The sequence below is a fragment of the Lepus europaeus genome, chromosome 4 (genome assembly GCF_033115175.1).
Source record: "Lepus europaeus isolate LE1 chromosome 4, mLepTim1.pri, whole genome shotgun sequence".
NCBI lineage: Eukaryota > Metazoa > Chordata > Mammalia > Lagomorpha > Leporidae > Lepus > Lepus europaeus.
The window spans coordinates 139,409,289-139,425,081 of NC_084830.1; the positions used below are offsets into that span (position 1 = coordinate 139,409,289).

Genomic DNA, 15,793 nt, shown 5'->3' on the forward strand with positions numbered 1-15,793 from the left:
GCAGCTGGAACTTAAAACAAGCATCACGAGCTGCAGCTTAACCTGATGTGTCACAATACCTGGGCACCCCACACCCACATCTTTTTTTCATTTTTTTCCCTTAGATATAACAAATGTAAATACTGTACAATAAGACTGTATTTCCTAAGTTTAAAAAGAATGAAAAAAGGTAAACAACTTTAAGAAATAGGGTGACAAAATAGAATTTAAATGTTATTCAATTATGTCAATGGTAAAATAAAGTATTCATGAAAATCTTGTGGTAGAAAATACATTAATCTCCTTGTCTTTCTGAATGCAGACAACTTACTCTAACTGAAAATTTGACTTTAGGGGGCTGGTGCCATGGCATAGTAGGCTAAGCCTCTGCATGCGGAGCTGGCATCCCATGTAGGCACCGGTTCATGTCCTGGCTGTTCCTCTTCAGATCTAGCTTTCTGCTATGGCTCAAGAAAGCAGGTGAAGATGGTCCAAGTGCTTGGGCTCCTGCACCAACGTGGGAGACCCAGAAGAAGCTCCTGGCTTCAGATTGGCCCAACTCTAGCCATTGTGGCTATTTAGGGAGTAAATTAGCGGATGGAAGACCTTTTTCTCTACCTTTTAAATAAATAAATAAAATCTAAAAAAAAAAATTGACTTTAAAAAATCAATTAGAGGGTCTGATGTGGCCTAGCAGGTAAAGCTGCTGCTTGCAATGCCAATATCCCACATGCATGCTGTTTCAAGTCCTGGATGTTCCACTTCGATCCAGCTCCCTGCTAATTTGCTGGGAAAGCAGCACATGATGGCCCAAGTACTTGGGCCCCTGCACCCACATGAGAGACCTGGAAGAAGCTCCTGACTCCGGGCTTTGGCCTAGCCTAGCCCTGACTGCTGTAGCCTTTTGGGGAATGAACCAGCAGATGGAAGATATTTCTCTCTCTCTGTCTCTTCCCCTCTCTCTGTAACTCTGCCTTTCAAGTAAATAAAAATAAATCTTAAATCACCTAGACAAGGGCATTTAGCCAAATGGACTCGAACTGGCGCCCATATGGGATATCTGCATCACAAGTGGCAATTTTACCCGGTAGGCCACATCGGGCTCTTCCAGTTGATTTTTTAAAATCAAAACAGGCAAAACATGTTTTTCATATGAGGGTATCTGAGTTCAATACCAAGCTCCTGATTTTAGCTTCCTGTTAATGCTGACCCTGGGAAACAGCAATAATGACTGAAGTGATGGGATTCATGCCACCTACATGGGAAATTTGTATTGAGTTCCCAGGTCTCAAGGTTTGGTCCCAACATGGTCCCAGCTATAGCCGACATTTAAGGTGTATATCAGCAGATGGGGAAACTATTTCTCTCTTTGTTCTTCAAGTAAAAAAAAATTTAAAATAAAAAATTTAAAGAGATAAAAAATTTTGAATTTTAATTCTTATATAAATTTATAAAATATTTCAAAATTCTCAATTTTTTTAAAGACTTATTTATTTGAAAGGTAGAGTTACAAAGAGGCAGAGGCAGAGAGACAGACTAAGAGGTCTTCCAACCGCTGGTTTACTCCCCAGATGGCCCTAACGGCTGGAGCTGCACCAATTTGAAGCCAGGAGCCAGGAGCTTCTTCCAGGCCTCCCACATGAGTATAGGGGCCCAAAGACTTGGGACATCTTCCACTGTTTTCACAGGCCATAGCAGAGAGCTGGATAGGAAGTAGAACAGCTGGGCCTCAAACCGGCGCTCATATGGGGTTCTGGCACTGCAGGCGATAGTTCTACTCACTATGCCACAGAGCCATTCCCCCCAATTTTTAAATGATGTCTGAACACTCTTCCAGAAAGAAATGTTACTTCTGTTTTCTATTTCCTTGAAGCTTTGGGAACACAGTGAATTTTTATTTTATTTTTTTAGATAAAATAAACTTAAGGACGATGATCAGAGATTTGAAAATTAAAGTGAAATCATTCCATTAAAAGAAATAAAGAAGAAATGTATTCACATTTTTGAGAATATGGAGAGTAAACCTGTGGATAGAAGATCTGATCATGCTCTCCTTGCCTTTCAAATAAAACTAAACATGTAAAAAAAATCTAAATCTGCTAATAGCTCATTATAAATAACTCCAAAAATAATTATGTTTAGGGTAATTTATATAATATATCTAAATACAAAGATTTGAAGGGAATAACTTATTTAACACTTATCATCATTAATTATGATGATTTATATCTTAAAAATTCATTTTCTTTGGGATCTCATTGTACTTTACTCATCTTTGAGTTAACAAAGCATTCAAGATCATCTAATCTACCTAATAATTCCAGACAGGTAGTTGGGTTAATTGGTTCTTTAGAAATCATATACTTGGAGCCGGTGCTGTGGCACAGTGGGTTAAAGCCCCGGCCTGAAGTACTAACATCCCATAGGGGATCCCATTCCAGTCCCAGCTGCTCCTCTTCCAATCCAGATCTCTACTATGGCCTGGGAAAGCAGCAGAAGATGGCCCAAGTCCTTGGGCCCCTGCACCCATGTGGGAGACCTGGCAGAAGCTCCTGGCTTCTGGCTTCGGATCAGCATAGCTCCAGCCATTGCAGCCATCTGTAGAGTGAACCAGCGGTTGGAAGACCTCTCTCTCTATCTCTATCTCTACCTCTCTCTGTAACTGTCTTTCAAAAAAAAGAAATCATATATTTGGGGCTAGCACTCTGGTGCCACGGGTTAAATCCCCGGTCTACAGCGCCAGCATCCCATATGGGTGCTAGTTCAAGTCCCTACTGCACCACTTCTGATCCAGCTCGCTGCTGTGGCCTGGGAAAGCAGTACAAGATGGCCCAAGTCCTCAGACCCCTGCATCTGCATGGGAGACCCAGAAGAAGCTCCTGGCTTCGGATCAGCACAGCTCCAGCTGTTGCAGCCATCTGGGGAGTGAACCAGTGGATGGAAGACCTCTCTGCCTCTCAAATAAATAAATTAAATCTTTAAAAATAAATAATATACTTAAGATTTAACTACATTATTAAGAAATATCTGCTCCACACCCCTTACTAAAACAGAAAAAGCAAGAGGAGGAAAAAAATGAAAAGAAGTCTAGAGAATTTAAGGGATCTGCTCAAAGACAACCAGCAGAGCCAAAATAAGAATCCAACTTTCCAGAAATTTCCAGGACAAGAATGCTATTCTATACTGTTTCCCTTCCAAATCTTAATATTAATAACATTTACATGACCTTGGCAAAATAGCCCAGAAGATTACATTAAATTTCATTTACTAAAATAGTGAGGCAAGTGTTTGCTCATAAGTCAGTGATTTGATATCCAAGATGAACACTTAGGTGCCTTTTCTAGTGTTCAGTGGCAGTGTTTTCTAAACAATGAAGTACAGTCTTTTTCACTCATTAAACTTGTTTTCAGATACAGGATTATTTTTCACAAGCATATCTTCTTCATAGTTGTTGTGTTTTTGAATAGCAATGCAGGTCTATAAAATGCTAAATGAGATCACAAAATTTCTTTGTATGAATATATAACTAGAATGTGTTTACTTCATCTAATATCTATATTAGCTGTTTATTATGGGAAAACACTCCTTGAGTTCAAAACCTACTGATCAGTAATACTGTGGTATACCTCTTCTAGAAAAGAAAGGCCAAAAAACTATACGGAAGGAATATTTATTTATCTGATTTACATACTGTTCTGCTCACTCCAACTTCAGCTTTATTTATAAACACAGGAAATTCTACAGATGAAAAATATGTCTTCTCTCTTAACAAATATATCAAAGTTTTAATACGGAAATCACCTCTAACATGTTAGTTAACACAATGTTGTTAACTAAACATAAGTGACTATTCATACTATCATTAGGGTCTTTGAAAAACCTGCCATGATGGAGTCATATTTCATCAATAAGTTATAGTTACTGTAGATAACAATAAAATTATTGGGCATGGAACAGGAAAACATGAACGTCAAAGCAGGTCAAAATTAAAAACAAGTAAAAGAAAGAAGTAGAGTAGTGCTTTATAATCCAAATTATACTGTTGAACAGTTAACCATATGGAAGTTCTCCATCTTGAACTTCAAGAATTAATAATGAAGAGGGACTAAAGATAAGACTGTGGTAAATAAGTTAAGCTATAATCACTTTGACCAAGTATGAAATATCAAAACTTTGTTTTCTGTCCTAAAATTCAGTAATTGGGAAAAAAAAAACACTGAAGTAATACAGGACACTATAGCAGTGACTCAAAAAATACTACGGGAGTTGATCACTTTGTTTTGAAGTGGTATTTATTGGTTATTTTTGATCAAGTAGCTCAGCAAAAATTTTACAAGGACATTGATAATATGTAAAATTATTTTCAGAGAAACACAAGTGGTTTCTAAAGACCTTTTAAAAAAATATTTTCTGGGGTTGGCACTGTGGCATATGGGTAAAGTCACCACCTGCAGTGCAGGCATTCCATATGGGCACCAGTTCAAATACCAGCTGCTCTGCTTGCTGATCCAGCTCTCTGCTATGGCCTAAAAAGCAGCAGAAGATGGCCCAAGTCTTTGGCCCCTGCATCTGTGTGGGATACTCGGAAGAAGCTCCAGGCTCCTGGCTTTAAACAGGCCCAGCTCCTACCAATGCGGCCATTTGGGGAGCTAACTAGCAGATGGTAGATCTCTCTCTCTCTCTGCCTTTCAAATAAAATCAATAAATCTTAAAAAAATATATATTTCCTTTAGAGTTTATGTATTGGGGCCAGTGTTGTGGTACAGCAGGTTAAGCTGCCACCTGCAATGCCAGCTTCCCATATGAACAACTAAGTCCCAGATGTCCCATTTCTCATCCAGCTCCCTGATAATGCACCCAGAAAGCAGTGGAAGATGGCCTGGACCCCTGCTACCCATATGCGAGACCCGGATGGAGGTTCAAGTGCCTAGCTTCAGCCTGGCCCAGTCCCAGCCATTATGGCTATTTGGAAAGTGAACTAGCAAATGGAAGATCTCTCTATGTCAAACTCTTTCAAATAAATAAAATCTTAATATGTACTAGGAATGCCTAAGTGTTATTAATAAAAGCTTTCTTACAACTGGTTTATACCATATTATACCTATAATTACAACAAAATCTAGAAAAACAAAAATAAAAAACCTGGGCTCAGTAAACAAAGGCTAGGCAGAAATGGAAAATACATAAAAAGGAAAACTCTTTATTTCTATATACAATGATTCTCACTGTTGTAGTATTATGAAATGCACATAGTAGGAAGGCATGGACTGACTTATTTGTTCAAGACTATTAGAGAGTAGTTAAAATGATTCAGCATGTTAATAAAGGAGATCTTTCAAAAAACTCTGGAATTAATGGGCAACTTTATATTTCATTTAATTTTTTTATTTCCAAAAGTAACATTTAAGATGATTTAATTAAGAATATTATATTGGACTTGGGGCTGGTGCTGTGGCGTAGCGGGTTAAGCCGCCGACTGCAGTGCCAGCATTCAATATGGATACTGGTTCGAGACCCGGCTGCTCCACTTCCAATACAGCTCTCTGCTATGGCCTGGGAAAGCAGTAGAAGATGGCCCAAGTCCTTGGGTCCCTGCACCCACGTGGGAGACCTGGAAGAAACTCCTGGCTCCTGGCTTCGGATTGTCGCAGTGCCAGCCACTGCAGCCAATTGGGAGTGAACTAGTGGATGGAAGACCTCTCTCTCTGCCTCTCCTTCTCTCTCTGTGTAACTCTGACTTTCAAACAAATAAATCTTAAAAAAAAAAAAAAATATTAAACTAGACCAAAAGTTTTAAATACTATGACTTTTCTTATTCAAATTTATGTAATTATTAAAGTTAGACAAGCTATTACATCAATGAGCCAAAATGTAACCCATTTTCTACTGTTCTCTAATATATAAAATATATTCAATGCACAAACTAGAAATATCGATAGTTTCAATTTAAACTGTTTTAGACTAGAAAAAATGAAGTTTCAAACAACCATTTCAAATACACAATGAGAACATGCACCAATTTTGAAGATCTACATGAAAATGCTCAAGTCTATCATGAGTTGTGGCTACAAATTTTTAAAAGGCAATAATTAAGAAAATTTCTAGATATTTCTTTTAAAATCAAGTTCTAAATTATGCCTACCACACATTCAAACAAAAAGTCCTTAAACTTCTCAGTTTCATCTGAGGAAGTAAGAAAACCAAATTGTTACATAAAATATTTCTAAACCATAAGTAATACCCTATCTCAACTTGGTTCAGAATATTTTAACAAATAGAAACAACAGCATTTAATTCCATTTAAAATTCCATAGAGGCTGGCGCTGTGGCACCGTGGGTTAAAAGCCCTGGCCTGAAGTGCCGGCATCCCATATGGATTCTAGTCCTGGCTGCTCTTCTTCCGATCCAGCTCTCTGCTGTGGCTTGGGATAGCAGAAGATGGCCCAAGTCCTTGGGCCCCTGCACCAGCGTGGGAAACCTGGAAGAAGCTCCTAGCTCCTGGCTCCTGGCTTCCGATCGCACAGCTCTAGCTGTTGCGGCCATCTGGGGAGTGAACCAACTGATGGAAGACCTCTCTCTCTTTCTGCCTCTCCTCTATGTAACTCTGACTTTCAAATAAATAAAATAAACCTTAAAAAGAAATTCCACAGAAAAACAAATCTTAAGAATTAGCAAACCTAAACCTCAAAAACACACTTTAGGATACCAGGAATGAAATCCATCCCCACTCCATGCATAGGGGATGGACAGTCTTCTATCTGAAAGTCAATAGAGGAAACACTGGAGCACGAAAAAGATACTAAGAAGTAGCAGCAAAGACTGGTAGACAACAAAGATGGTACTGCCTTGAAAGGGAAAGCTAGTAAAAATTACGTCCCTTTTTCTCAGGACAAGAGATTGATCTACTTAGATTACTCTCTGATATGTCTTATTTTTCATAAGAACTTTTTCTTTGCTCTATCCTAAATACAGCTTGACGTTATAATACTTATTTATAGGTTCTAAATATCAAAATTATTATATTTTCCCATACTTTCTAGATTTTCTATTAAGAACAGCTATAGCCTCTTATTATCAGGAAAATAATATTAAAATGGAAACATCTCTCAACAGATAGCAAAAGTATGGAATAGGTAATCTATTTTTAAAATTTAAAATCAATATGTGAAATAATTCAAGAGCAGAAAAAGGAAACAGTTACGAACATGAAGTTATTAAATCTAACAGTACTTATAATGGTAAAAAATGAAAACCAAGTTAAAAGTTTAACAATTAAGTAAATTATTATGGTTCATCAACCTCATCATAGATATAAACACTAAGTATTTTAAAATATATTTAATAATATGCAACAGCTAGGACAAATAGCCAAGCTTTTTAAAAGTTATTTTGTATGAAGTATGCAAAATTATCTTCATTAGTGTTTTCTAAATGTTAAATATATTAATATTTATGCAAAAATACTTAAAATATCTTACTAAATCAGCCCCTGCTTGAAGTAAAACATCTGCAACATCTGTGTGTCCATTTTCACAAGCATAGGTTAAGGCCGTGTCTCCTGTTGCTGTTGTAGCATGCACATTAGCCCCTAGCAAACAGAAAACAGTCATACGTTTACTTTGTGAACTGTAAAACTGTATTAGATAGTACAATTTTACAAACTGGAAAAATTGAAGAATTCTAAATGCGAAAACATCAGAATGCATTTTAAGTATTCTAATTTTCCTTTAAATATGCTTCTTAAAAATACTTACAGCCTCACAGAAAGAACCAAGCTAAATTATTTTAAAACATAGTAATCTGCCTCTATGATCTGTAGCAAGATATACCTCAAGGAATAAAAGAGTTGAAAAAGCAAAAAAAAATTAAACAGTTTTCAGAAATCATGTTGGTGGTAGTACTGGTTTGTATTACTGTGAATATGTGGTATAAATCAAATGAGTACTGGGTGAATCAAAATATCTGGTACAATTAATAAAAGAAAACATAAAGACTGTTGAGGACAAATACAACCCCCATAATTCTGAACTGTAAGGACTGACATGAATTAATCATGAATTTTATCCATGAAAAAACGCATTTCCTAATCCTGACCTTCTAAAAAAGTCTGAAGACAGTGTCAGACTAAGCAGAAATAGCATTTCTATCTTAGATTATGGTCCCTTAGTATGATTTCCTACAATATGAAATTAAGGCTTCTTAGAGAAATGATTGATTTCAAGAAGGGAGCACAAACTGTACAAGATGAGCCTGGAGCACTTTGCTATAACAGAAAGTAATCAAAGTACTGGATGCTATGAGGTCATATCAAAATGATTAGGAGCTAAACTCACTGACCAAAGATACTGAAACTGTTAGATCTTTATCAGAAGATGTCTGCATCAAAAAGAACTGTGATGAACTAAAATCATCATATATATTTAAATTCAAAAGTTCAAAGTGATGTTCAATTAAAAAACAAAGAAAACCACATCACTAGTCACCTTTGGAAGATGTTACAGAACTACCTCGTTATTTTGGAAACTGGTAAATAAAAGAGAAAAATAATCAAACACTTATTCTGCCATTCCTATATAATCTGTACTCAAGAACAAATAGTTGATGAGGGTGCTTCTCTGTAGAGACATATTCCAGAAAATAAACAAGAAAGGAATAATAAAAATAGAAAATTACCTTAGTGTAAACATTAGTGAATTAATGGATCTAAGCAACAATCATTAATGGCTAACAATATTAAAAAAGAGGAACTAGGCTGGCGCCGTGGCTTAACAGGCTAATCCTCCGCCTTGCGGCGCCGGCACACCAGGTTCTAGTCCCGGTTGGGGCGCCGGATTCTATCCTGGTTGCCCCTCTTCCAGGCCAGCTCTCTGCTATGGCCTGGGAAGGCAGTGGAGGATGGCCCAAGTGCTTGGGCGCTGCACCCGCATGGGAGACCAGGAGAAGCACCTAGTTCCTGGCTTCGGATCAGCGTGATGCGCCGGCCGCAGCGGCCATTGGAGGGTGAACCAACAGCAAAAGGAAGACCTTTCTCTCTCTCTCTCTCTCACTATCCACTCTGCCTGTCAAAAAAAAAAAAAAAAAAAAAAGAGGAACAAACATTCATTATCTTCTGAACACAGTACACAAATACTATTTCTAAGATAATAAAATCAGAGGACGGCGCTGTGGCACAGTGGGTTAATGCCCTAGCTTGAAGTGCTGGAATCCTATATGGGCACCGGTTCAAGACCTGGCAGCTCCACTTCCTTTTCAGCTCTCTGCTATGGCCTAGGAAAGCAGTAGAAGATGGCCTAAGTCCTTGGGCCCCTGCTCCTGGCTTCAGATCAGCGCAGTTCTGGCTGTTGCAGCCAATTGGGGAGTGAACCATCGGATAGAAGACCTCTCTCTCTCTCTCTCTCTCTCTCTCTGCCTCTCCTCTCTCTGTGTAACTCTGTCAAGTAAAATAAATAAATTTTTTAAAAATAAAATAAAATAAATTTAAAAAAACAAAATCAAACCTGACTAGTCTATATCTAATTACTAATCTGCAGAAAATCCAAGGGATAGTAAACAAATTATAAGAAATCAGAGATATAATCAGCAGATAAATTCTACACTCTACGAAGCCTAAAGGATAAGCATTCCATTTCTTCAACCAAAAATTTTCAGTAAAATAAATGATGAAAGGAAGCCCACAGATTCAGAGACTTAAGAAACATATTTAGCTACAGTGATTATATGAATTTTACTTGAATCTTGATTAAAACAAACATATAAATATACATGTTTATAAGATTACCAGGAAAACATGAAAACTGGTTGGATACTTGCTTAAATAACTATATGGGATGTTAAATAACAATATGGAATGTGGGCACCCCAGGTGGATTAACCTACTACATCACAGTGCTGGCTCCTTGCAGATAATTTTATAAAACTCTAAAATAACTTATTTTCAAGTTATACAAAATTAAAACTCAAAAATGTTTATTTTAAATAAAAATAATTTCAAAGGGTCAGTATTGCAGCACAGTGGGTTAAGCCATAGCTTGCAAAGCCAGTATTCCATTTGGGATCATCTGTCTGAGTCCAGGTTGCTCTGCTTCTGATCTAGCTCACTGCTAATGTACTTGGGAAGGCAAAAGATGGCCCAAGTACTTGGACCCTTGCCACCCTCAAGGAACACCTATACATAGTCTCAGGCTCCTGGACAAGATCCAGGTATTACAACCATTTGGAGAGTGAAGCAGTGATGGAAGATCTCTTTCTCCCTCTCTCTGTTACTCTGCTTTTCAAGTAAACAAGCAAATCTTAAAAAAAAAAAAAAAAAAAAAAAAAAAAAAAAACTTCATAAAAATAAGGGAAGGGCAGCACTGTAGTGCAGCATGTTGAGCTGTCATATGCAGTTCTGACATCTCATATGGGTGACAGTCTGAGTCCCAGTTGCTCTTCTGCCAATCATCCAGTTCCCTGATAATGTGCCTGGAAAAGCAGCAGAGGATGGCCTAAGTCCTTGGACCTCTACACCCATGTGGGAAACACAGAAGCTCTTGGCTTTGGACCAGCCCAGCTCCAGCTGTTGCAGCCATTTGGGGAGTGAACCAGCAGACAGATGATCTCACTCTCTCTCTATTTCTCTCTGTAACTCTGCCTTTCAAATAAATAAATCTTTTAAAAAATAAGTAAGAGATGTGGAGGACTATAGTTGGAATTATAAACACCCATAGATGGAATAAATTAAACATCACCCAGTTAAAAGTGGGTAATGGGATCTTAGGGCTCCTTATTCTATGTACTCTATATATTTGGGGAAAAATGCAATAACAAAGATTTTTAAAATGTTTTTAATTGTAAAAGCAATTTATTAAAAGACCTATTGGAATTTTCTTTAGCTCTATACTGTAAGAACTTAATATAAATAAATCAGCCTGAAACCCCTAAGATAGTTCTGAGAACTACATACTTCAAATCAGCAAAAGGAACTAAATATGAGAATCAATGGTGATAAAACAAAACAAAAAAACAATGACAGGAGTTCTAAGCTGAAATGCTGATTCTGTCACTATTTGCTTCGTTACTACATGGATGTTAGATAACAGCACTGCATTAGTTTTATTACCCACAAGAATATGTTTAATATTTCTCACTACAATTAATAGAGGTAACAAGAATTGAGAATTACCTTTATTTTTAACGGTTTATTTATTCATTTGAAATGCAGAGAGGAAGAAACACAGAGAGATGTTCCATCTGCTGGTTCACTCCCCAGATGCCTGCAATAGCTCAGGCTAAGCCAAGCCAAAGCTAGAAAGCCAGGAACTCCATCTAGGTCTCTCACATGGGTGGCAGGAGCCTAAGTATTTGGGCCATCTTCTGCTGCTTTCTCAGGCACATTAGCAGGGAGCTGGATTAAAAGCAGAGAAGCTAGGACTCAAACCAGCACTCAAATATGTGGTGCTAGCATCATAAGTGGTGGCTTGACCCACTCCCCCATAACCCTAGTCCCATGAATAATTTCTTAATAAACATTTATATGTTCTTTTAGTCTGTTTTTTAAGATCTGTTAGAAAGGCAAAGAAACAGAAACAGACAAAACTCCTATCTATTGTCCCACTCCCCAAATGCTTTTCCATGGCCAGGGCAAGCCAGGAGCTGGGAATCCAATACAAGTTTTCCACTGAGTGGCAGAAATCTAATTATCTGAGCCATCACTGCTGCTTTCCAGGGCATACAACAGTAGGAAGTTGGAATTAGGAGCCAGGGCCAGGCATCAAACCCAGATCCTCTATCCTGAGATGCAGATATCTTAACCATTAGGCCAAATGCCCACTTATTTATTTCTTATTTTAAAAATATTTGGGAAGAGGAGTTGCTGTGGTTAAGCTGCTGCCTGCAACATTGGCATCGCATTATGAGACCCAGCTGGAGTCCCGGCTGCTCCATTTCCCATCCAGCTTCCTGCTAATGTGCCTGGGCAAGCAGAAGAAGATGGCCCAAGTGCTTGGGCCCCTGTCACCAACCTAGTAAACCCAGATGGAGTCCAAGCTCCTGGCTTTCACCTGGCCCAGCCTAGGTCATTGTGACCATTTGCAGAGTGAACCAGTGCACGGAAAACCTTTCTGTCTTTCCGTCTCTCTCTAACTCTGCCTTTCAAATAAATAAAAAAAATTTTAAAGTAAAGATAAAAAGATAGGAGCTGGTGCTGTGGTATAGTGAGTAAAACTGCTGGCTGCAGTGCCGGCATCCCATATGGGCACCGGTTTGAGTCCGCCTGCTACACTTCCGATCCAGCTCTCTGCTATGGCCTGGGAAAGCAGTAGAAGATGGCCCAAGTCCTAAGGCCCCTGCACCCATGTGGGAGACAAGGAGCTCCTGCTCCTGACTCCTGGCTCTGGACTGACCCAGCTCTGGCCCTTGCAGCCATTTGGGAAGTAAACCATTGGAACCTTTCTCTCTTGTCTCTCCCTCTCTCTGTCTATAACTCTAACTCTCAAATAAATAAAATCTTAAAAAAACAGAAAACCCAAAAACATGAATAAAGTTTTGCTAAATATTTTTCTTTATATAGATGAATCTTTCTCTGGCATATCTTAGAAAACTACAAATATCTTATGTAAAAATAATTATTAATACCACTGCTTAATAATGAATAAAGTAAAAATACTGAATTTATTTTTAAAGATTTATTTATTTATGCTGTCCCCAAACAAATATTTTAAAAGTAACGACTGCAAAATGGGGCCAGTGCCTTGGCTCACTTGGTTAATCCTCCTCCTGCGGCGCCGGCATCCAATGTGGGCGCCGGGTTCTAGTTCCGGTTGCTCCTCTTCCAGTCCAGCTCTCTGCAGTGGCCCGGGAGGGCAGTGGAGGATGGCCCAAGTGTTTGGGCCCCTGCACCCGCTTGGGAGACCGGGAGGAAGCACCTGGCTCCTGGCTTTGGATTGGCGCAGCGCCAGCTGTGGTGGCCATTTGGGGAATGAACCAACGGAAGAAAGACCTTTCTCTCTGTCTCTCTCTCTCACTGTATATAACTCTGTCAAATTAAAAAAATAAAGACTGCAAAATAAAATAAATTAAAAAAAATTCTACCTGTTCCTTTTTTTCTTTTTTGAGATGACTTAGAAATGTTAAAAATATGAGCAGGTTTAAAGGTACCAAACTATAACCTCTACAATGTCATCCCTACTTCTTATTAACAGGAACTAACTAAAAGGAACTACCTTCCCCGTCTCAGATGCCACAAACCATTAATGTAAACAAGTGAATGAAAAAATTTATGGTCATTAAGCAAACATTAGCAACAATAGAAAATCTCTCTTGAAATTACTTTTTGTTTTTAGGGACAGGCATTGTGGCACAGCAGGCTAAGCTACTGCTTAGGACACCAGTACACCATATCAAAGTGACTGGTTTAGTCCCAGCTACTCCACACTTCCTATCCAATTTCCTGTTAACATGCTGGGAGATAGCAGAGGATGACCCTAGTACTTAGGTTCCTATCACCCAAGTAGGTATCTGATTGGAGTTCCCAACTCCTGTTTTCAGTCTGGCCTAGCCATGGCTACTGCGGCATTTGGGGAGCAAAACCAGCAGATTTAAGATATCTTTCTGGGCCTCTCCCACTCTGTCACTCTTTCAAATAAAATGAATACAATTTTAAAAATAAAATAACGATTTTTAGAGATTTAGGAGTCTAAAGAAGAACAGTTAAATTGTGAGGCCATCTTCCAACTTCTGTAAAAATGAAAAAGTTAAATTGTTAAAGTTAAAAAAGCAATACAAAAGGCAATTTTAATGTTTATTTTTAACTGACAACTACATACAAGGGAGGTTCAAAAAGTTTGTGGAAAATCACTTTTTTTTTTTTTTTTTTGCGAGGCAGAGACATATAGCGCTCCTATCCAGTGATTTAAATTTCCAAATGCCCACAATGGCCAGTTGGGCTGAATCTAGGAGCCAGGAATTTGATTCAGGTTTCCCAAGAGGGATGAAATCAAATACTTGAGCCATCACTTCTGCCTCCTAGGGCTCATAGTAGCAGGAAGCTGGAATCAGAAGCTTGAGTCAGGAATGGAATACAGGTACTCTTTCTGACATTGGATCTCGGTGTACTAACCAGTGTATTAACTGCTGGTGGAATGTGTACCCTGCCGGCGCCGCGGCTCACTAGGCTAATCCTCCGCCTTGCGGCGCCGGCACACCAGGTTCTAGTCCCGGTCGGGGCACCGATCCTGTCCCGGTTGCCCCTCTTCCAGGCCAGCTCTCTGCTGTGGCCAGGGAGTGCAGTGGAGGATGGCCCAAGTGCTTGGGTCCTGCACCCCATGGGAGACCAGGATAAGCACCTGGCTCCTGCCATCAGATCAGCGCGGTGCGCCGGCCGCAGCGCGCCAACCGCGGCGGCCATTGGAGGGTGAACCAACGGCAAAGGAAGACCTTTCTCTCTGTCTCTCTCTCTCTCACTGTCCACTCTGCCTGTCAAAAAAAAAAAAAAAAAAAAAGGAATGTGTACCCTACATCATCTTTTAATTAATTTCCCACAAACATTTTGAAGACCTCTCATGTGTTTATGGAGTACAATGAGGTATTATAAAATATGTATATGCTGCAGATTGAATAAACCAAGTTTGTTAACACACTCAACACCTCACATACTTATCATTTCTTTGTGATGAGAAAATTCAGTCTACTTTTTTTTTTTTTCCCTCATTTTTTTCTGAAACACAGAAAGAGCAAGAGGCAGATATCTTCCAACTTGGGTCAGTATAGCGGCATAGCAACTTAAGCTGCTGCCTGCAATGTCAGCATCCTATACAAGAACACCGGTTTGAGTCCTGGTCACGTTGCTTCTGATCCAGCTTCTTGCTAAGGTGCCTGGGAAGGCAGTGCAAGATGGCCCAAGTGCTTGTGGCCCCTGCCATCCACATGGGAGACCAGGATGAATTCCAGGCTCCTGGCTTTGGCCGGGCCCAGACCTGGCTGTAGTGGCCATTTGGAGAGTGAACCAGTGTACGCCCTCTAGCTTCCTCTCCTACCTTCACTCCCTTCCTCACTTTCTCTTTTTCTTTTTTAAAAAATTTAAATAAAGGGAACATATTTCATATAAACAGCTTTAAGAACAAAATGACATTTCATCTTCCATCTGCTGGTTCACTCCCCAAATGCTCATGGCTAGGGCTGGGTCAAGTCACCATTAACAGGCTGTGCATTAGCAGGAAGCTGGAATTGAAATGAAGCCAGGACTAGAACACAGATATTCTGAAATGGAATGCAGTACCCCTTTCAGCACTTTGAAAGATAGATTTAGCCAGCACCGCGGCTCACTAGGCTAATCCTCCGCCTTGCGGCATCGGCACACCGATCCTCTCCCGGTTGCCCCTCTTCCAGGCCAGCTCTCTGCTGTGGCCAGGGAGTGCAGTGGAGGATGGCCCAAGTGCTTGGGCCCTGCACCCCATGGGAGACCAGGAGAAGCACCTGGCTCCTACCATCGGATCAGCGCAGTGCGCTGGCCGCAGCGCGCCTACCGCGGCGGCCATTGGAGGGTGAACCAACGGCAAAAGGAAGACCTTTCTCTCTGTCTCTCTCTCACTGTCCACTCTGCCTGTCAAAAATTTAAAAAAAAAAAAAAAAAGAAAGAAAGAAAGAAAGAAAGATAGATTTTTTATTAACTACAGACATCATGCTACGCAACAGATCAGTACACCTATTCTTCCTATCTAACAGAAAAATTCTTCTTCTCTTTTCACATCTATACACTTTGACTCGACCCTTAGACTTGGGCAGCATTATACTTTACTTCTAAGAGTTCAACTTTTTTATATTCCACATGTAAGTGAAG

General features: G+C 39.5%; 1 protein-coding gene across 7 annotated transcripts in view; it reads right to left on the reverse strand.

Moving 5' to 3' along the window:
* The window catches only part of ANKHD1 (ankyrin repeat and KH domain containing 1), a 149,632-nt gene that overhangs the window by 65,876 nt on the left and 67,963 nt on the right, over positions 1-15,793 (reverse strand). For all 7 annotated transcript variants that reach the window (XM_062189010.1, XM_062189014.1, XM_062189011.1 and 4 more), the window contains exon 10: positions 7,458-7,567. In XM_062189010.1, coding sequence (XP_062044994.1) covers positions 7,458-7,567 — 110 coding nt within the window. The remainder of the gene's footprint in view (positions 1-7,457; positions 7,568-15,793) is intronic.